This window comes from Psittacula echo (genome assembly GCF_963264785.1).
Source record: "Psittacula echo genome assembly, chromosome: 2".
Classification (NCBI taxonomy): domain Eukaryota; kingdom Metazoa; phylum Chordata; class Aves; order Psittaciformes; family Psittacidae; genus Psittacula; species Psittacula echo.
In genome coordinates this window covers 96879690-96906136 of record NC_137737.1, presented here as the reverse complement: position 1 = coordinate 96906136, position 26447 = coordinate 96879690, and the positions used below count along the sequence as shown (strand labels likewise).

Genomic DNA, 26447 nt, shown 5'->3' with positions numbered 1-26447 from the left:
CACATACTGTGTTTCTGAAATTACTCAGGTGTAGATTTCATGCTTGAATAATTCAGGTGGTTGGGTTTATTATCTTTCAGTCTTAAACCTTTCATAGCAGTGATGTGTAATCACCTTCTAATCTTGATTTTGTTGTAGGGCTTTTAATCCAAGGAAATGAATGGATTTTTCATTACTTGAAACTGCTCTGGTACAGAACACACTAATAGTCTTAAAGTGGGGACCTATGCTTTTCATCGCCTGCTGTCGAGCAGTCTGAACTTTACCATTGTGCAAGGATGTGCAGTAGCATGGGCTGTATTATAGTGAGCTGTAAAACTTGAAAGGAAGCCCACAAGTAAATCACTCTCTGATTTCAGACCTGGGTTGTTTTTTGGGTTTTTTTCCAAAGGTTCTTAATCATTTCCAAGTTTTGGTGAGGGAAAAAGTGTTGTATTCCGACGGGAAACTATGCATTAATAGAAAATAGCATAGATGCCACCCTGCCTGGGATACAGTTGCTGCGGAGAGTTCAAGGCTGTGTTTTTCTGACTTTTGTGTGCCAACTCAGTTAAGCTCAGTTATAATGTTGCATTAACACAGCCTTTTGCATTTACTTAAAAAGAGCAAGCTCTCCATTCAGCTCTGCTAGAACATGGAGACTCTCTGTATTGTGTAGGAGAATGACACCAAGGGAAAGGAATTTCCTTCTTCTCGGAGATCAGCGCTGCAGGAGCATTACAGGGGCAGCTTTATAGTTCTGCCGTCACTGCGTACAATGGAGAGGGCTCTGTCTGTCGGCTTAACAAAGGGCCTATTGTGACCAGCTGGCTGAAGAATCTCTTCAGTCACTGTGACTCCATCACAGAAAATTTGGCTTACAAGAAAATATTGAGCACAAAGTGCGAAACAAGATGCCTGCGTCAGAATGAGTGATGGGGGGAAGAACTGGCCAAGCTGACACAGCAGCTCTTTTTCTATTGCATTGTTATACACACCCCATGTGTCATCTGATGGAGTGGTTTACTGCCTTTGGTTTCATAAGAAATGCAGTACAAAAAACAGAACCTAGAGTTTACTGTGAGGTCAGACCATGAAAACCAGGCACATCCAAATGTACGGCACGGCAGGGAACCTCATTCTTGTCAAATTTCTACTGATAGCCACCCACTTGCATCACTACTGCAGATTTTGCTGCTTACAGATATTTTTCATTAGTGTGATAAGTGCACTTTGCTTTTTAGCTGGATATATAACAGTTAAACATCAGTGTCATCTTAAAGGCAGGATTTCAATTATTAAGGCAGCACTTCTCCACACGTCTCTGGCTGTGACCCCAGTTCTTGTAGGAAGTGCCTCATTTGTCTGAATCACAATTCCAGTTACTATCACTAATTTTGAGAATGTGTGTTTTAAGGAAACACATTTCAGCTGGATTTGATTCATGGACAGTGTGAACAACCTGTGCATTTTAGTAGTGCCTGTGTAACAGCTTATGCTCTGTTACTGTTTCAGAAGCTGTGTGAGGCTGATACCATTAGCTGGCAAATACAAAAAGCCTGACTGTTTTGATATTCTGGCCATGGTTCAAGAAGCAATTCCTTCTAGCATTGGCCTTCATTGTGTGCCTTTCTGTATAATGCCTCTGCTGGATTCTGCCCCTGCCTATTTTAACATTAAACAAGTAGAGGCATGTAGGTACTGTTTACAGCCTCACATTTTGCTTGCTTAAGCAGGCTGAATTCTCAGCAAAGATTGATATTTGTGAAATTTCATGGGGAAATTTGGTTTCATTTTACTATATACACATATATGAATTGCACTGTTCTGTATTTTCATGCTGAATTATTTTGATTTTGTCATCTGTGAAATATTCTACATGTAAGGCAGTATGAAAATGTAGATGATCTGATTCAGTTGCTGACTACAGGAAATAATCCAAAGCATTTTGAAATCAAATTGTAAGTGAAATCACCAATATATGTGTTCTCCATGTGTGTAATCCTCCTTTCCTCAAGAAAGAACCGTGTACTGGTCAGACTGGCATTTCAACATTTTCCTCAACTCCAGCTGACAGATGCTGTGTGAGGCAATAGCAACTTCAGTTATAGGACACCACATGTTTACCTCTGAGGTCTAGTGTATCTAAAATAGCTGTGTTATTTGTTGGTTTGGACTCAGTGAAGTCTGTAAGTGACTGAGTCCAAACCAACCAATAACACAGGGCTACTTTAGATACTTTAGACCTCAGAGGTAAAGTTATGAGAGGGCAAAGAAAACTATGGAAGAGTAGGAGTCTGCAGAATCAACTTGCATAGTTTTTATGCAAACAGGATTCATAAATTGTAGGGATGAGACAAAATGCAGTATCTGGTTTTCTATCATCTGTTTATTTTTCCTGAAGAAAACAGGGAGCTGCAGATACTGTGCGAGATGTTATGGCCTGGCTACATAATTTTGTGTAAAATTTTCTCTAATTCTGAAAACAGAAAAAAAGGGGGGGCGGCAGGAACAGCTGAGTAGTACTCTGGAGTTAGCCTTAACTGACACAGCTTTGCTTATTTGAGAGAAATAAGAAAGGTATTTTTAGGAAAGCATTGAAGAAATAATGAAAGCTTCCTTTCACTGGCAATGGGCAGTTTCATCTTCATCAGGGTGATGTAAGAAATGCCACAAAAGAGAGATAAAAGTAGGTCATGTTATGTTCTCTTAATCAGAAGCTGCTAACCTTCCACAAATCCTCTTTGTAAGCCAGTTTTGATGGTTTTAAAGTTAAAATGCGTATTCGTGTTAAGTTAGACACATGTTTCAGGGCTGGCAGTTCTGCTTATTGCTTATATGGCAACAAAATATGGTTAGTGATCCCTTGTTATGATTCTTCACTTTCTTGTGGTTGCAAAGCACTTTTTCTACCAAAATGCTTGAAATTAATTTTGACTGCTCTAGTTGCGAATATCCAGAGCTCATGGCATTGTGACTTGTTTTTCCTACTACTTTATTCTTTCAGCCTTACATGCTGCTGCCCTTTCTGGCCATGTCAGCACAGTGAAATTGCTGTTGGAACATAACGCACATGTGGATGCTTTGGATGTCATGAAACACACTCCACTTTTCCGAGCCTGTGAGATGGGACACAAAGAAGTGATACAGACACTCATTAGAGGTCAGCTGTCAGGAATTTACAAACCTGGTCAGAGTTCTGGTGCTACTTTCTGTGGAACTGGGGCATAAACAGTGTAGCTAAGCAAGAGACGGGGGTAGAAAATTACTTCCCTAAAGCAGGTTTTGTCTCTAAGTACCCTTTATGAAACAACGCTGTAAAAGATTATCAGAGTGTTATGCAAAAAGGCTTGAAGTGTTAAAATATAAAACTCAAAGTTGGGATAGTTCTTTTCACAGCTCTTTTCTGCTCCAGCCTTTTCAAGTACATTCTAGTGTCTCAGACTGCCTCTTCCCCTAGCAATTCATTGCTTCTCTGTCCTTTTTTTTTTCTCTCCAGTAAACAAAACCAAATTAAGTTTTCTTCTGTTTCATTTTTAGAAAGCATTTTTAGGCTTCTTTGAAGACTTTTTGACTATTTAAATGAATCTTTATTTTTTTTAATGAGAGTAGCCATCAAAAAACCTTAGTCATTCCCTGGAAACGTTCAAAGTCAGACTGGACCGCTCTAGTTGAACTACCTAATCTAGCTGAAGACGTCCCTATTCATTGCAGGGGGTTGGACTACATGACCTTAAAAGGTCTCTTCCAACTCAATTATATGATTTCAGAATTAATATTTTCCTCTGGTTGCATTTTATATGTGATATTTTATTTGTAGGCAAAAATAAGATTTAACAATGTACGCAGTTTGAGATAATTGTAGGAACTCTGGTGAAGTGTAAGAAGTATCGTGAAAGAACAGGGGTATCTTAGATGCAAAATAATGTCATTTTAGCTTCACAGAAATGTTCCGAGTAGCTGGAAGCAGTCTTCCTTCTCCATCAGATATTATCCCATTTAGGGACAGTTGAAGTATCCAGTCTAATAAGAAGATACAAATTTTCTGTCCACCAACCTTTCTTACCGAAAATCTTCCCTGGCCATATTTTAACCCCTTGTTGAGCTCTTCCTCCCACCCCCTATGCCATTTAGCTGATGTGGATGAAAGAAGTTTGGTTATCAGAATCTGAGTTATGTTTAATTAAATATTTTATGATACAGACAGTTGTTGCTGGTTGATTCAAGTTTTTGTATTAGTGGAATTCTGTTTTGTATGGAGTTTTTTCATCTTACAAGTACTCGTAAAGAAATTAATTGTCTGCATAGAAGAGTCTTGGCATGCTTGAATTTTAAAAAATGAAGCTTTTTTCGAAAGCCATTCTTACACTGTATTTTGTCTGTTTTACAGATTTAAAATTTTTCATCTGAAGTCTAATCTTCAGAAGTGATTTTATAGATAATAGTTTCACTGAAAATTAATATAGGCTAGTTTTTTCAAATGCATTTGACAAATCTGAAGATTCTAATGCATCTGAGATGATACTCAGAAGCTTGTAAGGAAGTTTGACTCCTGATCCTTACTGAAACAATGTTTAATTTTGATTTAAGTTTTAAGGTTTGAGTAACAAAGTTGAAGTTACTTTCAGAAATCTTTCTCTGAATTGACAGTTTACCAGATAAGTTTAGTTGAACATAACTTACTTATTTTCTTTGCATTCAAAAGTATTCTCTTTTTATGTTCAAAAATGTATTTGTTGTTATAGGAGGGGCAAGAGTAGATTTGGTTGACCAAGATGGCCATTCACCCCTTCACTGGGCAGCCCTGGGAGGAAATGCTGATGTGTGCCAAATCTTGATAGAAAATAAAATCAACCCTAACGTGCAAGATTATGCAGGTAGAACACCTCTGCAGTGTGCTGCTTACGGAGGCTACATTAACTGCATGGTAGTCTTGCTGGAAAACAATGCAGATCCAAATATTCAAGATAAAGAGGTATGTTGTTATTCAGTAAGCTGTTTAATTAACTTTAGGATAATCATAAATAAAAACGTTTTGCTTTTATTCAAGGGAATTCTCTTTTCCGGGACATAGAAGCATCTTTGCTGCTGTTTGTCATAAAAGGAAATACATCCAAAAGGAAATATATCCTGATGTAATTTTCCCTATGGCTTCACTTCTAAAATTTTGAATGAAAAGCAGAATTTTTATATGCAGCAGGAATTGGAGATTCATATTTTTCCATCTCACTTTTGACTTTTCCTCATCAAAATGTGAGCTTATGAGGAATCAATCATCTGATTTCTTGATTTCTCTATTGTTCCTTATTAACAGCTGATGTGGGAATGTGATTTTATGTCCTGCAATGTGTTTCTTCAGCATAAAGGAAGTAAGATATTACCAGTAAAATTGCACAAGAACTGCTTCCATTACTTATCCACATAAGTATCCACACAGGTATCACTCTTCCAGGAAAAAAAAAGAATGCTGATTAGTGTACGTGCTCTTTTGTGCCATTATTCAAGCAGTAAGTGAAATTAGGAGCCAGAATAATTGTGCAACATGTAACAGTTTTCTTTGTTATATGACATAATTTCTCAGAAGTCAGTAGAACTTTATCAGTCAAAATAATTTCACCCAATTTGTTAAACTTTTCTGTAGCTATTCATTGTTAAGGCATGGGTAATTCCAGGTAACGCAGAAGTGGTTTTTTTATTATGAGATCTACAGAGCATGCTGGGGAGATTTTGCTGCCAGCTGTGTATGGCATCAGCTTGAGTACAGCTAAGCACATCAGCTCCACCTCTTTCACAAAGGCACAGCAGCATGCTCTTCAGCCCTTGGGGCTCAGGGGGGCAGCTTGCTAGCACTGAACTCAGAATGTCTTCATGTTCTTCTGCGGTACCACGCCTTATTTCCTGCATTTGGAGTTCAGAAAAGCAAGATGCAGACAGGAGATATGGCCTGAAAGTGAAGTGAAATATCTATGTTTTGTTGATATCAACAGAACTTGAGGTAGTCCTATTGTGGTTCTGTGATCCCAGTCCCAAAAGTGGTTATATATGACCTGACTTATCAAGTGCAGCTTGAGAGTTGGACTTGCTTCATGTGAGAGAAATTAGACTTGTGAAATCAAGCTCGTTTTGAAAGCACAGCTGGAGCCTTTTTCTCCTTAAGCTTCATCTGATTTTGAATTCTGTAGTAATTCTTTCAGTCTTGTCACAGTATTTTGGAGCAGTTTAGAAAACAGTCTGAACTACAAGAGTTGATGAGAGCTGCTTCAGACCTGGGTGACATAGCTGCAAAGAAATTGACTCTAGAGCTAGTCTCCTAATCCTGTTTTTCAGCTGTTTTATGTGGAAGAGCACAAGTGTTGTAATCTTGTTTTTTTAAAAAAAAGATTACTAAATTTTTAAGTGTTGTATTCTTTTATTTTAACGGGAAAGTTTATTTAGAAAAATCACTTTGTCCTTCATGTCCAGAAAAGCATTGAATTACAGTATGATTTACAACTTTTATTGTGGCATGATAGAGTTTGGGGACAACATTTATTTTTGTTCTGTTCTATTGTTTACAGGGAAGAACTGCTTTGCACTGGCTCTGTAACAATGGCTACCTTGATGCTATAAAGTTGCTGCTTGGTTTTGATGCTTTCCCTAATCATATGGAGAACAGCGAGGAGAGGTATTACTTGTCTGATTGCATTATTTTGAGTTTAGTTAAAGTGCTGCGTAGTGGTTTAAATGTTAAGTGTTCAGATATTACCAGAGAATCATGATCTTGTGTCTAAAAGGAGTGCTGCAGTCTTCATTGTCAGCAGCTTTTCTAATGTGAAAATCTCTTCTTTAAGTAAGGCATTTCAACTTCAACTGTGTACACTTTCAAACTTTGAACTTAGAGAGATTTCTATGAGTATTTACTCACTCTAGTCTTTTTTGAAATATTAAAGATCTTTTTAATTTATATAAAGTTGACAGTGGATATGTGCAGACAAAAGATGGATAAGGCATTTCTGCTGGTGTTGGAGTAGACTGGAATTTTTCTATTTGGTAGGAATATAGTGAGGAGAAAGAAAATGTGAGAAATGTTACATTTTAAAATAGTGATTACAGATTACCTGGTGGTGAACTGTATGCTGAAGGCCTAGTTTAAAAAAAAAAAAAGTCCTCCTGTAATCATAAAGAGACAGTACATTTGCATCTCTTTGTCTTTCATTGACATATAAATAATAGTTTTTTAAAAGTGATTTTGGTTGTGGAGTTCGAATTAGTCACCTGACTGTGAAGATAATTACTATTAGCAGAAATGTATAATGCCTTTTTTAGAGTAGATGACCCCCTCATAATTATAAATAAAATTATGATCAGTATGCCAGATAAATGTGAATATTTCAACATTTTAAATAACTTAAGGACTTTAAACCCCTATATTTTAGTGCTAAATTTGAGTCTTCCATACTTATCCCAGTTTTAATTGCTTTGTTCCTCCATCATTTCTCTTTTGTTCTCTACTCTAAACCACTGAGATTTCTCTTCCTTTTCTATTCTTATTTTTTTTATTGAGAAACACAAATTAAAGTATAAGTAGTTCCTAATTATGTAGTGCCAATGGTCTCTTTAGTTATTTTTGATAGAAAATTAAATAAACAGTTGTAATTAAATTACTTTTCTTAAGTAAGATTAAAGGCCACTATTTTGCCAGAAAGGAGGCTGCTATTTTCCTCACTTTGTAGAAATGTTCTAATGATGTTCAAATGTCAGGAAAAGACCTTAGCTGTGGTTTTACTATAGTCATTCAGTTAGTATCTATTTTTGTTTCCCTTCTGGTGTTATATGTTTTTACATATAAACTTACATTATTCAAGATATAACTAGCAGTATTCCAAATGTCAGTCCTTAAGCACTATTCCACGTGCAGAACAAAACAGATCCCAAATATTTCTAGATGAGTCTTTAAATATAATAAATATATATATATTGTATGTAAGAAATGCACAGTTGACTCTTAATAAGCATCTACAAATTCTTGTTTCATTTTTAAGAGATCGGACGCTTGGAAAATGGAAAAATCAAGATGAGTGTTGTAAGAGGGAGTAAAAATAACCTCATAGATATGGTTCATCTGTAATTTAATGAAATTGGTTTTTAATCAGTAACAATTTTACCAGATAGTAATGTTTTTCAAATATACCTATAGAAAGAAGCTTCCATTCTTCACTTTCTTAGAGTGCAAGATGAGATACCTGTTCAAAATTCCAACATAGTAGTTAAAACTAAGTAGTTTTCGGAAAAGATGGAGCTGAGATTGCATCTAGGATTTTAAGCTGCCCACTTGCTTGCAGATATGCAATCAAGTGCCAGTCTGTAGAGTGGTAGGTTTGTTGTTCTTGGCAAATTTATTTCATAATCCAACTTGGCATCCAGGGCGCATGACAGGTTAGCTACTGCTTGACCAACTACATGCCAAATTACGTATATAACAGCTGTTGGCTGATGTCTTCTTTGCATGTTTTCCTGTCAACCAAGCTTGATTAAAAAGCTGTCTGCTTTAGAGATAACCAGTGGAAAAGAAAATTCATAACAGGCTTTGAACTGAGACAGCAGAGCAATGGCTGGTTGTAAGGAGCACATGTGAGCAGCCTTGAATGGAAGGTGTCCAGTCATACAAACCCATAGTCAGATTTGATTTGAGTAATTTTTTTGCTTTCAGAGTTAGCTACAATGGGGTTAGAGAATCTATGTTTAAAAATACAGTCTTTATAAGTGATAAATGCTCCATCCCTGGCAGTGTTCAAGGCCAGGTTGAACAGAGTCTTGGGTGACATGGTCTAGTGTGAGGTGTCCCTGCCCATGGCGGGGGGTTGGAACTTGGTGATCTTAAGGTTCTTTCTAGCCCTAGCTGTTCTGTGATTCTGTGACTGGGATCCGTAATATAATACATTGTCCTGGCACACACATGCTTAGTAGCATGTGGGTAAAGTTTATTTTAGTATCTTTTGTGTCTTTAATTAAAATTTTCAAAACTGGCTATAATTTTAAAATGTGGTTTTCTGAAAGGAGGTCCCTTCTGAAGCTCCCATTCTTCAGTTATCAAAAATCTGTATCTCTTTAAATGCTATCAGCAGCACACCTTGACATACAAATCTTCATGTTATGTCATTGCCTTTATTCTTTCAGGCACTTTAGTTCAGATACCGTTAATCCTTCCATCAAATCATTGCTGCGTGGCAAGTCCAATTCTGCTTTCTGTCTGGTTTTCTTTGCTTACCAGCATTGCGTCCTAGCAAGTTACCATCAAGAGGAGCCCTAATTTTCACAGTTGCATGCATTGACGCTTGCTATTTGATAGTCTTGTATTATTTGGTCTTGATTATGGTCTGTGACTGATAACTTTCAGTCACTAAATGTCTTTGCCTGATGTTTCGGTGTTGGTGAGGGAGGTGTGTAGATTTTTTTTCCTGTGGTGACAATGGGAAATTTGGGAATTATTTTTAAAAGGGATTAGGCATCTTCGACACTATTAAAAACCAAAGTATTTAATATGTTTAGCACCTGTATCCATTTGAAAATAGACTTAAGGCTTCCTAGTGGTCTTTCTGCTTGGTCGGTCCTCAGTCATTCTTATAGAAGCTAAGCCAGATTTGACAGTAAATCTCTAGAACTGAAATTCATATAGGAGTAATACAAAAAATGTTTTAACTTGCATTTTGTTTAGGTTATATTTCTCTACAAGAACCTCAATAACACCTTTGTAAGATTGCTTGCCTAAAGCAGTTAATGCTATGTGTTGGGCTTTGGAGGATTTTGATCCAACACAGCATGTAGTCTGCCTCCTCCCCTCCCCCCTTTTTATATTAGAAGACTAAAGTAAGCCTTAAACATAATCACAGTGTGTAGAATGAGTAAGACAGGAAAAAAAGTATTAAAAATTTAGTAAAGCAGCCTGTGTTAAACAGATGAAGACAGATTCAAAAACCATTGTTTAATTTGTCTTCATACTAGAAAATCCCTTATTATGAAATGAGGATTAAGTAAATGCACATTATGGTTAGAATGCTAGTTCACTGATAATAGTTGTGGGTTTGTCTTGTTTTGCTTGTTTTTTAGATATACTCCACTTGATTATGCCTTGCTTGGTGAGCACCACGAAGTGATTCAGTTCATGTTAGAACATGGGGCTCTGTCTATAGCTGCCATACAGGACATTGCTGCTTTCAAAATTCAAGCTGTCTACAAAGGATACAAAGTTAGAAAGGCTTTTCAAGAGAGGAAGAATCTTCTAATGAAACATGAACAGCTGAGAAAAGATGCTGCCGCCAAGTAAGTCTGAGACTTGAAATCTACTCCAGCAAATAGATATTTGTCATGAGTTTGTGTATATCAGTGTATGATTTTGTCTGTTACTCATCAGCAGCTCTTGTTCCTTTGAGTGAAGTTTATGAAACTGTAGATGATAGATGGCATATAATGGATTTTTTTTCCATACACCTATAGATGGAAATTATTTTTCAGATAATCCCAGATTAAATAACAAGCTTTATATAGTATAGAAGAACAGGACAAAATATCAAAACCTGAGAAAGTAGCAAGTTAGCATCCACAAATCTTTACTTGATATTTTGTATGGTGATAAAAAGGCTTGGAAAACATTTATCACTCTAAGGTAATGGAAATAGTTGTTGACCTATGAAGTATTTTATATCAATTTTGAAAAGAAATTAATAATTAAATGAAGAAAAAAAAAGAAACAAGCAAGAAAAGCCCGGTTTAATAAGGCTTGACTTACTGTTTCACATGAGAAGTTGTGCTTTGCTAGCAAACTTAACTCCCGGATTTTATTTGCAACTTCTGTTTTGGCAGTATCATTCTCTGCACTTACAATTTCTGCTCTTGAATTAGAGAGTTACCATGAAATCATTATATTAGATTCTAGATAACTAACATATACAATTGAAATAGTTACTTGTAAGAGTGTAGGTTCTGACTAAGTTTCTACCCTGTTTACATGAGGTGATGGTAGTAAAGTGGTGAAATTCTAAAATCAGAAGGTACATAAATGATCATCAAAATACTTCAATTGCTCTGGTTTTATCCTTCAAGAATATTATATGAAGAAGAACAAATTAGCACCTGGTTTCTCATGATGAAATCTGATTCCAGAATAAAAAAACATATCAGTCTGAAAATATTTCTGCATGATTTTGTAGTATTATTTCTGTAGAGAGGTCATATGAATAAGCACACAACATAATCATTGCACCTAGAGATATGTTTGTTGCATCTGTGTATCATAGGCAAAGTCAGCTGCACTATGCTCTATTTCAATTTTTGTATTTTGATGTTTTGCCTAACTGGCCAGTTTGACCTTCATTGGGCTTGAGTGCTACTACTGTACTGTTCAGTAATTTTTAATGCCCAGAAAGAACCAAAGCTTGAAATCTCATCTGACTAATCACTTGCAGAGTCTTTAGATACTAAAGCTGTAACTTGCAGCCCTCCTACTATTTGGTTTTTTGCTGAAGTCAGTAGAAGTCAAACCCATGCATGGAGAAGCTGCCTTCGAAAATATCCCCAGTATCTTATGTATTTCTTTTTAGTTTGGAAAACTCTGCTTCTTGCTGTGTGGTCAAAACGGACTACCAAATGAGGTAGCTTTATTTTTTATGATGACAGTAACTTTTAAAAGAATCTGTGCTACCCATTTAGAAGGTAAAATGAAAAAGGATTGCCTCATGGAAATTTAGGGGTGTTTTACAATTATTTTCCTTTGTGAGTTTCTGATGTACTTTCTGAAACTTACTAAGCTGTTGTTGATTTGTTTGAAAACAATAGAAACAAAGTCTGTGTACCAAATACCGTAAAAATAGAATTAAAATACAATTGGAGTGTACAAGCAAATCAAGTTGTCACATAACAAATTTTATTTAATTGCAGTTTTATGATCTATGATAAACTGAAGGGACATTATGTTGTCATCATTCTGCTTACCCATCTGTGCATTCCACAGCTAGAATTGGCCAGGGTGTTGCTACATACAAAAATCTAATATCCCTACTGATGTTTAAAAATCTGCTCTCCAGATAAAAGTAGATGATATGTGGGAATCCAGAATGCTGGTGAACTCCTAGATTGAGCACCCCCCACACACACTATTTCAGTGCATGTATTTAAAACTTGGTTTGTAATATGTTAGAGAGATTCACTAATATAAATTGTTCCTAAGTCTGCATGGGTTTAATCTGTTGGGCTTTCTTCCTTAAGGAAAAGTCAACCAACATCACATATATGTATTATTTTCTGGTAAAGTTACATTGACTCTATTAAATGCCTGTGAAATATTTCTATACGAACATATTCACCCGTGTTAAACAAACCTGTGCCAAAGAAATGGTAGTTTATAAAAAGAAGATTGATTCAGGGCAAAACAGCATGCACACTATTACGTCATTGAGCAAACAGACATATCAGGAGACCAATTTGGGTTAGCAGGGAAGCCGTGATAGAGCTCAGTGCAAAAGGGCAGTATACAGAAGGTGAAAGCAGGGATGGGCTGCAAAGGAAGAATGTGAAAACATTGCTTGGGCATGTAGGGATGGTGTCAGAAAAGCCAAAACTAAAATGGAGTTGAGGCTTTGAAGGGGTGTCACAGGTAATAAGGTGAGCAGGTAATAAGGTGATTAATATTAAAAAGGTGAGCAAAGAAAATGTGAACCTGTTGCTTGAATGGTGCAAGTGACTCAGTGACAACAGACAGGTGTGGCAGAAATACTCAATGCTTTCTTTTTCTCAGTCTTCACCAAGAATGTCTCCCAGGCCTCTGTGCTTAGGGAAGTGGTTCAAGGAGAAGAGCTGCCAGTTGTAAATCAGGATTAAGTCAGGGATCACTTGAGAGAGCTCAGCCCAGACAAGTCCATGGAACCAGATGGGTTGCATCCAACGGTGCTGAGAGAACTAATGAATGTCCTTAAAAGGCCACTTTCCGACATCTTTGAAAGATCACAGAGGCCAGAGAAGGGTCCTCAATAACTGGAGGGAAGCAAATGTTGCACCCAGCTTCAAAAAGGGCCAAACCACACGTCTTGTAAAAGGAAGAGCAAAGAAAGGGTTGCTCCATGACTGATACTAAGAAGTCTGAAGTGTTCTATGTCTTTTTTGTTTCAGTCTTCATTAAATGTCAAATGATGCCTATTAGCAAGTGGAATTCACACTAGTAACAAAGGGCAGCAATGCAGGATAAAATACTGAAACAACAGTTTAGAGATTAGTGGATGAGTGAGGTGCTTTCAGGTCAGTTTAGCCTGATAAAACTCATCCTGAGTTGTTTAGAAAATTGGGTGATATAATCTTAAAATGGTTACCCTTAAAAACTTTAGGAGGACTGGTGGGATTGGAGAATTAAGGGCCAGCTAAAGCAGCTTGCCCAGGACCATGTCCTGTCATGTTTTGAGTGTCTGTGCAAATGGAGACTCTGCAACCTCTGTGGGCAACCTGTTCCAGTGTTTGACCACCCTCACAGTAAAAAATGTATTTTCTTGTGTTCAGGTAGGATTTAATGAGTTTTAATTTATGCTTACTGCCTGCTGTGGGTGATACTGAGAACAGTCTGGCTCCATGTTCTTCGTTCCCTCCCATCAGATATTTACAGACATAGATGAGATTCCCTCCAGAGACTTCTCTTGTCCAAGCCGCGTAGTCCCAGCTTTCTCAGCCTCTTCTCATATGAAAGGTGCTCCAGTCCCTTAGGGTGGAAAACATCAAAATGCAGAAGACTGTAAGCATATTGAAGACTAAATTAGAAATATGAATGGTGTTAAAATACGTATGAGAAATGATTGAGGAAAAAACAGGTAGCTAGATAAGGACAATGGAGTGCTGTACACATTTGGGAAAATCAATCAACAGGAAAACTGATCAGAAACTGTCTCTTAGCATTTTTAGTAAGAACTATCTGTTAAAGATTGTAGTAGAACAGAAGCTGAACATGTCGTGATTCAAAAGAGTTACGCTTCTAAAAACAAGCGTCATGCTAAATTGAATAGCAGAAGGTAGCTGTTTATACAGTACGAAATATAACTCCTCTTGGTCCAGATAAAGCTTCAGCAGTAGTAGGATCATACCTGGAGATCTATTTTCAAGTTACGATTTTTGAGGTAACTGTTTCTTGCAAGGACAACTTCAGAAATGTTCTCCAGGCACACGGAGATGTTCTAAATTTAAAACAGAGTAGATAGATAAAAAAAGCACAGTGTTCTTAACAGAATAGAAGAGGTTGGCTTCATTTTAGCAGGATCAAAATTCAGAGCATCTCTGTGTCTTCACAAATGCGTGAGACTGAAACTGTTCCTTTCCATCTGCTAAAGGCTCAGTTTCCATTCTCTCACTTTTGTAATGAAATACAAATTTATGACCATTCAGAACAAAATCCTTTTGCAATTATAGTGGAAAATGTTGGGCTGCCAGCTCTGTTATCACTATCAAGCCGTAGTTGTCTAACTAGAGAGCCCAGATTTGCATCCTGTTGTATAGCTAGAACCTCCCAAAAATGAATGAGAGCCCTTAAAACAGGAATTTGTCTCCTTCTTTACTGCTCCATCAAACCTAGTCTCTCAAGTCAGACAAAAGCAAAACTTGGGAATTTTTATTTCAAAGATATTTTTCATTGTGACACAAACTGAATTTCTGAGTAAATAAAGAAAAAACACAAGGGGAGGTTCGTAAATATTCAGGAATCTGTTAATTGACTAAGCTGTTGTGTGACAATTAGCATGATAGGCTATGAATAGGGAGCTTTGAAATCCCTTCCATTTATTATTTCTTCAGTTTAATCTGAAAAACCAGCAAACAAGCAAGACCTTTTTTTAAGAAAAATCCCGTTTTGCTTCTTGTGAGTTTCTGGTCCTGTGTCATTTCAATAACTTTTGGTGTGTCACTGAAGTTACTGTTTCGAGTTAATCTACTCATCTAAAGAGTCAGGTCACTCTGGCCTGATTCTGTATCGCACAATGCGTCTCACACTTTCTTTTTAAATACCCTGATGGAGGATACTGGTAATAGGCTGCTTGATTCTTGTAGGAAAAGGACTATTCTGTGAATAGTAAGATCTGATTCATCAGCAGAGTAGTGGCAGTGAGATCCATACTGTACACAATCCAGACATCCCCATGTAGTCCAGTTGTGGAATGCTGACATTATTTGAAACTAGCCATGATTTTCCATGCCAGAGGGAATACTGAACCTCAGGCTGCTGGGAGTGTATTTTTTAGATCAATTAACAGCTTTTCAGGTGCAAAGTTCAATCAGCTGCTTCTGCAGAGCGTGCTTCATCAGATAGTACTGACAGATAAAGTTAAGGCTTATCCCTGGCAGCTCACGCTGAAATGACATATACTGGCATTGATAAGACTCACAGGAACCGAGGATGGTATGCTCCATAACTAACTTGTCATATGCTGTGCTGTGAGCTGATGTGTCAACAGTCTGCAAACTATGTTGTAGCATTGGAAGCAAGTTAAAATACCAGGCAGCAACATGATACGACATTTATCACCTGTCCATTCCAACAGGAAAAATGTCACTTCATCTTACAACCAGTGCTTAATTTGCAAAACCAAGTTCAGTGATAGGTAGGTAATGTTTGCTATGTGCTATTGGGTTTATTCTGCTTTGTAGGAGAAGAATTTAAAAGCTAAAGTGCAATGATATCTCACTGTATTTAAAAATAGGCTGCAAAACTTTATTAAAGAGATGCTCCTTTCCTGACCTTGTCCAAAATTCTCCTTTTTATCTACACTATTTAAGGGATGCATGACTTCTTTCATTTTGAAAACCAAATATCATAATTGTAATGGCATACTACAGGCACACAAGTTTTTAATTCACATCTCATATTTTCAGTATTTATCATTTGTATAATGTATAATCTGTTTATATGCATTAAATTACCTGCCAATGATAAATACACAGGAGCAAGTTAGTACCAGTAACTAGTTTGAAATTGGTTTATAATTGTCTGAATTAATTATGACACAGGTAAGTATGAAAAATAATTTTCGAAGAGGTGATGTCTTTTACTGAAGTTTTCTGGTTTTCACATACAGTGCATTGCGTGACTACTTATATGAAAGCATTGTTCATTACTAATGGAAACCATAGTTATTAGTATCATATTGCTTGTCTTGCCACCTTTTCAAAATCCTGCTTTTAGCTTTTGTATATTTGTAAAAAAACTAAATTTCATTGTTTTCAGTAAGGGAGTGCTGTAAAATCAGCTTAAACCGCTGCAAACTGAACGGGCAGCTGCCTAATGAGGACTTAAGCTTCATTAGGCTGTAGCTGCAAGTCAGTTGTTATTTCAGATCAAGTTAAGACTTCAATGCAATAGGTGTCCCTTTCTCACAAAAAAGGTGGTGTCCTCAGGGTTTTATTGTGGCAGTGTCAAGTTTCTAGAAAGCAATGTGTTCAAGTTAGATACATGCTCCCAAGATTCTGTCTTTGGAATTCTTATGGTATTGACTATAATTACAGGAAACGTGAAGAGGAAAGTAAAAGAAAAGAGGCCAAGCTACAGAATGGGATGCAGAACATGGAAGAAAACAGGCTTCGAGTACAACAGAATGCTGCAAATCGAGAGAAGACTGCCAGCAACTCACAGTTACCTAACAAACCCATTGATACACAGAGTAAGAGATCTCTGTCCCTCAGTGGTTCACAAATTCAACTAGGGAGAAACAGTAGAGGTTCACCTAAAGCTTGTCACAACAAAGGGACACCAAAGGAGAGTTGCCTGTCAGCCCAGCCTCAGAGTGAAAGTCATAAAATCAGGAAAGGTTTGTAAGCTTTTGAAATTGTCCTGATTATCCTGCTTGTCCATATGTGGGGTGTTTTATGTATAGGACTTGTTTCATCTTTCTAGCATTTCCTATTCTTTCATCATTTAAGTAATTCATATATGATAAGAGTCAGATACAGATTCTTTTTACTGTGTGTGTTTTGTCATCTTAAGTAGTCAAAAATGGCAGTATATACAATGTCTCTTAAATACCCAAAATATGTGAGAACAGGCTGTTGGGAGTTGTTCTATTAGTTGTATTGTTAGGAGAAAATGAGATTAAAGATATTTGGCATATCTATGGGATACTTGAAGAGTGCTAATGGAGAAATGGTAATTCTTGTTTTTAAATGAGATTGAAATGAGGATAAAATTGTTCTAAGTGACATCTCTAGCATACAGAGGGAGCTGTTCAGGCTGCTTCATTCTCCATGTCAGGGTTCTCCTATGATTTGTCTCCAAAGTCCTCTTGTTGAGAACACTCTAGGATATTTTTTGAGAAGTGAGACTGTTTTTAAAAATTGTGCTATGAAGCAGTGTGTCAGAGGTGCCCTGCTGCACTTTTTTTCTTCTGTCTTTAAATGCATCATCAGTTTATCGTCATTTCTTGTTAGTTTTGTGAGATAGTGAACATAATGAGGAAAAATTGAGAAGTATGGAAAAAAGGGAGACAGGAAAGAGAGATGTGGGGAGGTTTACAACAGTGAAGGGCAGGAAGAAAAGAAGGAGAAGTACAAAGAAACTATAAAAGAGGAACAATCAGCCTTTTGTTTTACTGACTCCAGTATCCATTCTTAGCCAGTATCTTCCATTGATTATGACAATGGAAACTGCACTGCATCAGTCAGACTCCCACTGGTTCTGGACCAAATACAATAGTTTTGCAAAGAGAATGACCTGAGGAAGTAGGTAGTAGGTAGTCCATGGGAAACATGGGCTATAGAGTGAAACTGACTACAGAGATCAGGACAGAATTCGCCAAATTTTCTATAAAGGATTCTATTATTGATACTTGTATTTGGAAAACTGCATTTATGTTCAGTTAAGTACACTACTCTTTACAGTCACCTAGGGAATCCAAACCAGCAGTAAATGCCACCAGCATCTAGCTTGGACTTTTGATTAAAGGCTTCCCTGAAGATGGAGATTTCCTGATGTAGCTATGCCAGAATAATTTTTCCATGGTGATGGTTCTACGAGTAAAATTTTAAAATCATATAGGCTATTGCCTGGAGATTTTTTTATTTTCAATATGTCTTTAAAAGCAGAATATAATTTCTGCAAACAGTAGAATTTTAAGTAGAAAATTCTTTCTGTTATTTACTATCTTTCTTCACCATGTTGGACGTGACAACAAAACTCTTTACTCAGTCTTCTTCTGAAAATACATGTCTACTTCTCCTACAAGACCAGTTTACTTTCAGATTGTAAAGAAAGGCCCCTCTTGCCCAGTCCAAAAAGCCTATGTTTGAAATAAAATGCTATGCCATTTTTAGGCATGCATTCTCTTTTTGCTATTGAAATGATGCCAAGAAAGCTGATGCAGCAAGGATCAAATCATGAAGTTCTTTAATCAGTTCTCATTAAGTGTTTTAATCAGTCCTCTTGTGACCAAAAATTTAATGGATTTCATTGGACATTTTATTGGAATTAAATATAAATTTAGATCCTGTGGGCTGTGAAAACTATGATTTAATTGGTGGGGTTTTCTGATCTGTTCTTAACAGAGAAATCCTCTTTCCTATTTATGTTATCTCATTTGCCTTAGCTGTAGTACAAACAGATAAGTTGTTTTTTTTTTGTACTCTGTACTTGCTATTGCTTGATCTTTCTACCTAAGAAAGTTTCTATCAACCTTAAAAGATGAGCTAGAACACTTAAATTCTGGGGTTTTTTCCATTATCCAGTTACCCAGTTGTTCAGGTTCAGAAGTTTTGCACATACTACTTCGGTGTCTTACGGTTGAAGTAAAAAAGCTTGCTACATGATGCACGTGCAAACCAGGTGGCAGGTGCTGGTGAATTCAGAATGGCAAGGCTTTTCTTTTAAAGCTGTGTTCTTTCATCTCGTTGAGAGAACAACAGTGCTGTAAACTTCATATGTTTGAGCTGACTGTCAGCCCTATGCCTGTTTTATTTATGGCACTGGCAGTTTCTGATTTGGCTTCTCTAGGAGTTGGATTATGCCCTTAGAAATCTTGGCATCAGAAGGCATGTTGTTTTTAAATTTTCTATTCCCCAGGTGTAATGCAAAAGAGAGTGAATTTCCTTCTCCATTCTGAGCAGTTAAAACAATAGATCAAAATAGATAGGAAAAAAATAATTACATTAATAATAGATTAAAATAATAGATTGGGGTTTTTTTCCCTGTCCCAGAACACAGAGGGCTATCTAGACATACGCTAATCATGTATAAGTTAGAGTAGCCTCTCAGCCCACACTGACCTGTCACTATGATAAATCTTCTTTGTTGGAGACGTCATTGATGATAATCTTTAGTTTCCTGTGTATAATCTGATAATGTGCCATATTCTGTTACCCAGTCAAAAGAGTATCCTGACAGGCTGCAGTGAGGATGAATATAGCATGGTTTCTCCAGTTTTTGGATGATCCATCAGATTTTCTGTGATTCTGGTGTATCAAAGATCTCTTTCTCTTCTTTTTCCTGGCTTACCTACCCCTTAACAAGCATTCTGTCTGCTACATTTCATCCTGCCTGGCCTATTTTCTCATTCTCCTGTTAGTTTCCAAACAAAATGGAAGGTGTGTGGTAGATGGGAGATTTTGAGTTTTGCACTGAAGTCTGGCTTCCGAATCATCCTCGCAAGGGCATTTAGAAGCACTTATCTCACAGCAGCAAGGGAGAAATGGGAAGGACTGCCTAGTTTTATTTAGGATGTCAAGTACCAAGAAGCCAAGCACTCTGGGTTTCCTGGGTCAGTGGGTTACCCAGTCTGTCACCACACGCCAGGATACAGGGTGGCTAGAGCAGAACTTCAACAAGTAAGCTTGAACCAGTGACAGTCTGTCACGGTATCTGCACTGGAATGAGCAGATATGTTCATGGGGCTGCATTTCTGCACCACACTGTGAGCTGGTTTCTTTGAAGAACACCAGTACGTTCAGGTACTTGAAGAAACAGTTTTTCCCTGTGAACTTTTTTCAGGCATCTAAGTCAAATGCATTGTAAGAAAGAAAAATGCTTTTAGAACCAAAAGCAAATTAAGAAGTTTGGGACTGCACTGTTACAGGCAATCAGGTTCGCTCCTCATTCTTCCTGCTCACGTGTTTTTTCATGTAAATAAATCCTAGTGTGCTCCAAAGGTGACTCAGCAAAAAAGAAAATAGAGAAAAAAACTATGTTTTGTTGGTTCAAAGGCTGAATGTTGGTTTCCATTTCTCTATCTAAAGATTCTCTAAGGAAACACACCAAAAGCAAGTCAAATTGTGTCCATTTCCATAGTGACAAAGCAAAAGAGGGAACGAAAGTGGAAATGAAACATCAGGTCACAGCTGCTACAGAACTGGGTGGAGAAAAGCACAAGGAGCACACTGTCGACACGACAGGTGCTTATGCTCGGAGGAGCAGAAGGCATACTACTGCTGCTTGTAGGACTGTGAGTGCTGGGGAAAAGCTAAGAGATCAAAGTCAGCCTTCATCTGGCAGCAGGGACCGTTGTGAAGGAACGGCTGTGTTCTTCTGCAATGTCAGCTGTACTGGTGGAGTTGCGAGAAACTTGAAGCAGTGTGAAGCTTCTTCCAAAAGCAAAAGGCATCAGCAGAAATGCAGAAATAAAGAGGGAAATGATGAGCGATGTTCACCAGCTGGCTCTAGTAGACCAGGAAGTGCCAAAACAGTATTTGTAAACACCAGAAATGACAGCGTGCATGCTGTAGAACAAACTAACAGAGCGGGAAATAACGAGTTAGCAAAAAAGGCCTCCCCTTTATTGTCTGCTAAGGCAGAATCAATGGGAACTGTGCCAAGAAACCCAGCAGCGTGTTCTGCTCCTGATGACAGTTCGAACTTGGAAAAAACAGGCATAATTGGATCCAGGAATGCAGATGATCAATCATATTCTGTCGCATGGCAAAGTACAAATATTGAACTGATCCCTGTAGAGATTCGAATGCAGATTATAGAAAAAGAAAGAAAAAGAAAAGAGCTGTTTCGGAAGAAGAACCATGCTGCTACAGTCATCCAGAGGACATGGAGAAGGTAAGACTGCTGTTTCAGTAGCTAGAGGAGAGTAAGATATAAGTAGATGTAAAGTAAATTAGCTTGTTGGCAATGTGCTTTTATTTGGTCCTTTTGCTTACACCATTACCAGTGCTAAATAATGAATTTAATAATCTTTCACCAAACAAGTGAAAGCAGGTTTCAGTCACTTGGAATTACATTAGTAAGTTCATAAAAAGTACAAGGTAAGTGATGACTTTTAATAATTGGAGAAGTTATGAAACTTCTGTTTCAAGCACTGATATTTCTTCAGAGAGTGCAGATCAGAATTTGCCTAAGCCCAGAGTTCACTGCTCTCGCCTTCATTAGGAAACTTGCACATGGAGGGATACAGGGTTTTTCCTGAAAAGGTTTTTGTAGCCAGATCCTTCACCACCATTTACTGACACACTTGAAATTGTATTCTGACCTGACTTGGGTAACCAAGCCACAAAAGGTTTGGAAGCTTTCGAAGTTCATTGCCAAAACTTGAAGCTAACTTGAGTAACTTGATTGAGCAGGAATGACTGTTGTACAGAAGAGGTAGACAGGAGAGAGTGAGATGTCCCAGTGTTTGCTTTCCACAGCATTGTCCTGCTTTCATGAATGCTCTTTGTTTGCTATCTGTGCATCCAGCTCTGGGGTCCCCAGGACAAGAAAGACATGTTGGTGCAGGTCCAGAGAAGGGCCATGAAAACGGTCAGAGGGCCAGAGCACCTCTTATGAAAACAGGCTGAGAGAGTATGCTTGTTCAGCCTCAAGATAGAAAGCACAGGGGAGACCTGAGTGTGGCCTTTGAATACTTAAAGGGGGCTTGTAAGAAAGATGGAATAAGACTTTTTACCAAGGCTTTTTACCACGGACAAGGGGAACAGTTTTAAACTGACAGAGGGTAGGGTTAGATTGGACATAAAGTTCTTTTACGATGAGGGTGGTGAGGCACTGACACAGGTTGCCTGGAGAAGCTGTGGCTGCCCCATCCCTGGCAGTGTTCAAGGCCAGGTTGTACGGGGCTTGGAGCAACCTGGTTTAGTGGAAGGTGTCCCTGCCAATGGCAGGGGGTTGGAACTAAATGATCTCTCTAAAGGTCCTCAAAACATCCTGTAGTTCTGTGCTTCTGCCACATTACTCATACCCACACTGACCTGCAAAGCAAAGCAGCCACTTGTTTTCCCAGTGATCCACCACTTCTGCCTTCAACTCTCTCTGCTGCTTCCAGACACTATGCAAGCAGCTCAGTGCTGGCGGTGTTCTCGTTGGCCTTCTTTTCTCATGTAGATGCCACTTTCTTATATGTTAAGGTCTTTTCAGATACCAAAGGCTAAAGTCAGGAGTAGGTTAGGAGAGTATATTCGTAAGTGATACTGTTGCTTCTGAAGGCAATTCAGCCTTTAAATTAAAATCCCCATAGAGGAGTAGGCACATACCATAGCTTCCTGTCAAAGCGTAAAGATGTGTAGTGAGTGCTTGTGCAAATTTCCTTACAAGATCTGGGATCTAAAGCCGTGTATTGAGCTAGCTTACCTGTGTGGAAATCTTTGCATTCCATTTACAGTTTTGATTAAAGATTTTGGGTGGATCTCTCTCAACTCTCCATCTGCTTGTGCTATCACTGAGCATGCACTCACAGCACTTCACAAATTGTGGGGATTAAAGATTGTTTAAATGACATTTGCTATTGTGAGAATTAATAAAGAAAAATAAACATACTTGCCCTGTTTGTAAAACTCCTATAGTTTATAGAACACTAACATGGATCATAGATCTGCAAGACTGCAGGAGAGGTTAGTTTGGCTGTTCTTCCACTGCCATTTTGTTACACCTGTGGACAATGTACTGTTGCTAGACCTTTGCTGGAGTTCGTAACATTTGCAGTGATACTAGAATGCATTTATTTTGGTGACTGTTTTGATGCAAAACACAGAACAGTTTGATTGGCAGCAGTGCTGAGGTGAGGGCACGCCACTGTTGTGAAGAGCTGTGCTTCCCTCCTGTCTTCTCTCTCCCAGGCCCACCAGTTCTGCTGTCTCTTCTGCTTATGCTTCAAGCTCAGCATGAACTTTATTACGCGAGTGTTTTGAAACCCACATGGATGATGGGAGCTGTGAAATCAGACCAGATTTCCTCTTCCCAATTTCCATGCTGTTATCGCATCAGTAGTTTTTATTTTTAAAAAGAAGATAGTTCTGCTTCTTCCTCTGAAGCACAGTTAATATACATCCCAAAAGAGAATTGCTGTGAGTATTTTAGGATGTGGATCCCAAGTCTGATGGTGGCACCTGGCTGCCAAGAAGTCATGGTTAAGCATTTCCAGCTAGCTCACCCAGCATGTGCTGACTGTTACTATGATGTCAGTTATTCTGACTCGCCCTCTGAAATACCTATTTTCCCACCCACTGTACACTGAATTATAGTTCTTACGCAGGTACTTACTGTGTGACTGTGAGTCCCACCCAGTCCTGTGTTTGTCTTTCAGGTCCAGGCTGGCACAGGTAAATAGCATGTACTTGTAGACAGCAATATTAGAATATTAGAACATTAGAAACATGTAGAGGTACATGCTTGAGTTCTGGCATTTCTCTTAATTAGGGTTAAATACATTTGTCTCGCTGCAAATTTTATAGTTGTGATTTACTTCTTGAAAGTTTATTGAGAGCTGTGGTGAGCTGTAACACAATGGTACTGCTCTGCTTAAGTGTATGAAACTTGCCTTTCTTGGGAAAATGTTTCAATTCCCACAGTCCACACACTTTATAAATGTAGTCCTCAAAAGCCTGTGTTTAGGTGTGTGGCTTGCCAAAGGTTAATTGCTTCTCCTGCTCGCTGAGGCTTACACATTCTGTGTCTAGCTTGCTCTCATGGGGGGCACTGAGGCCTGTACCATTCTCCAGAGTCCACAGTGAGTTGACAGAAGCTGGAAGTAAGCTGGTTGCTGTTACTGTTGCTCTCCTGTGGGAGTCATGCTGTATTTTCTTTATATGTTACTGCTATACGCATACTTTGACCAGCAGTGGTTTTTAAGATTAGAGCTTCTGTAACAATGAATCTGAGTGCCATTCGCCAGCTTTGCCACTCTGCACATGTATTCCACATTTCTGTGCTGTGCAGTAGTTTTATTGACTAAGCACTGGCTATTTTGTTAAGGCCCCACATCAGATTCATAAAGCATCAAACTTGGAGCCACTCTTCTTTTTTCTCACTAGGGTCAGAACGATCAGTTACAGGAGAGCTGAATTCAGAGAATGTGCCCATGCTCTAAAGATAGCTGCCTACGTCATCTCGGTGTCAGAGCCTCGCAGTTGTTTTCTTGTTGCTAAAAACTACCAGAAGTTCTTTACAAACATGAAATCACAGCAGGGTGCAAAGGTGGAGTGCCTATGAGTGGGTCACTTCACCTGTCAGCAAAGGCTTCTGGCAGCAATTACTGAATTCCAAGAGAACAGCTTAATCTTTTCTGCTCAAGTATAGAACAGTTCCCCAATTGTTTTTCCTGCAGCAGTATTAACATAACCCATCCCTAGCTCCAGTTACGTTAGCAAGTCACTGTAACTGTGCCCCCCTTCACTTTCTCTTCCTCTCTTACCCTGTTGAGCAGTTCTAATTGACATGTTACTTACCCAAACTGGATCCTTTTTTCCCTTCTGTCTTTTAATAATGCTTCTGTTCTGAATACGTACAATACTTTGCAGCTCGCAGGCACTACAGACCTTTATTGGTAAGCTGCAGCTGTTACGTAGTTTAACGAGCTGTATAACAGGACATGCCTGAATTCTGAAGCTCCACTAAATTAAGATTGAATATATTTGTCTCACCCAGCAAGTTTCACTGAGGGAATTTACTAAGCTTATTGAAAGTTCAAAATTATTGGGGCTGTAACTGAGCATATCATCCCTCTTTGGCATTCTGTTGTGCTTTTATGTGCTCATTTTTCTGTATATGGCTGGTGGTTTGTTTGAAGTGTACAGTTTGTTGGCTTTTATATTTACACATTTTGTATCTGGTTGTGCTGCCTTTTGTTTTAACTGAGAACTTGTTGCAGATGGAGCAAGAGAACAAAATCACCTCCTTCTCCCTTCTTCCTCATTCCCTGTAATGTGGCATCCAGTAGAACCTTTTCAAATGCCGGAGGGGATGATGCCCAATGTGTTTTGGCCAGTTACCAAACACTTACTTAACAATATTTTGCAAGTGTTACTCACTGTTCATCTATGGAAGGTTTGCCCTGGGAAGATTCAGAGTTAATTGCTAGGCCAGTTAATGGACTCGCGAGTGTGAAATGCCAGTATCTGATAGAATACTTGTATCTGATTCAAGAAAAAAACCCAAGCAACTCCTGGTCGCTGGTGCCATGAGGCATCAAAGTGGGAAGAAGGACAGATCATCTGCTGCTGCCATGTGGAACAGGGTTTGGACTGTGTAAGATCAAAGCAGCCATGGCAAAGTTGGGTTGGGAGACGGAGCCTTTGAAGGGAAGGGAAGAAAGCAAAACTACATTGCTGAAAACAAGATGAGGGGAGCACCTTTGGAGGAGGGAGGGAAAGCATCTCAGGTAGAGGAAATGTGCAGTTGAACCTGTAAGTAGATCTGGTTTGTCTCTTGCACTGATTGACTGAGCAAGTGGTAAAGCACACAGGAAAATTTGGTGTTATTAAGCTGTGAATACAGCTGAAATGAGAAAACAGTATTGTATTGATTATACTCATAAATATTTATAGGTCTTGTCTTCTCTATGCTTTCTATATATTATAAAGCAGTTGATACGCTGATGTTGCGGTGCTGTAACTTTTGATACCTGTAATGCCAGATCTTTATTAACTGTGTGAATAATGGCTGTATCGAGAATTGAACCCAGCTCCTGCTTTTGCTTCTGAGCAAACATTTCTCATCCAAATGACTTAGCACATCAGTGGGAGTTCTGTTTTCCCAGTTAACTCATGTAATCCACCATGTGAACTGATGTGTGGAAAGCACTGAAGTTAAAACAGGTCACCTAAAACAAGTGCTCTTCTCTTTTCTGCTTTCTAGTTACCAGCTAAGACAGGAGTTGTTCCAGCTTCTTAGTGCTAAGCGGCAGTGCAAAGAAGATGAAGACAAATGGAGACAAGAGACAGCTGCCTTCTTCATTCGGGTTGCCTGGAAGAAACAGCTGAACCATAGCCTTCTGAAATCAGCTCCTTCATGTCAAAACCTGAAACCTGTAAATAAAACCAGCTCGGCCATAAAACCCAGCAAGCAGTCCATCCTGAAGCAGATATATGGTAACTTTGTCTTCACTCTATTTTAAATAGCTACACTTTTATAACAGTGTATTCTTCCATACACTCCTTACCTCATTGTTAGGGATTTCACATATTTATTACAATTAGTCTGAATCTTGGGTGTTCTGGGTAATTGTGTGTCTGTTGCAGACTGAAAGAAACCCTCTGTGATTTAAACTGGCTGC

At 38.4% G+C, this 26447-nt stretch overlaps 1 protein-coding gene across 1 annotated transcript in view; it reads left to right on the top strand.

Moving 5' to 3' along the window:
* The window catches only part of INVS (inversin), an 81469-nt gene that overhangs the window by 50116 nt on the left and 4906 nt on the right, over positions 1-26447 (top strand). The window contains exons 8-14 of the mRNA XM_080611111.1: positions 2987-3142; positions 4725-4954; positions 6537-6643; positions 10066-10278; positions 16483-16784; positions 20197-21004; positions 26030-26262. Of these exons, the coding sequence (XP_080467237.1) occupies positions 2987-3142; positions 4725-4954; positions 6537-6643; positions 10066-10278; positions 16483-16784; positions 20197-21004; positions 26030-26262 (2049 nt within the window). The remainder of the gene's footprint in view (positions 1-2986; positions 3143-4724; positions 4955-6536; positions 6644-10065; positions 10279-16482; positions 16785-20196; positions 21005-26029; positions 26263-26447) is intronic.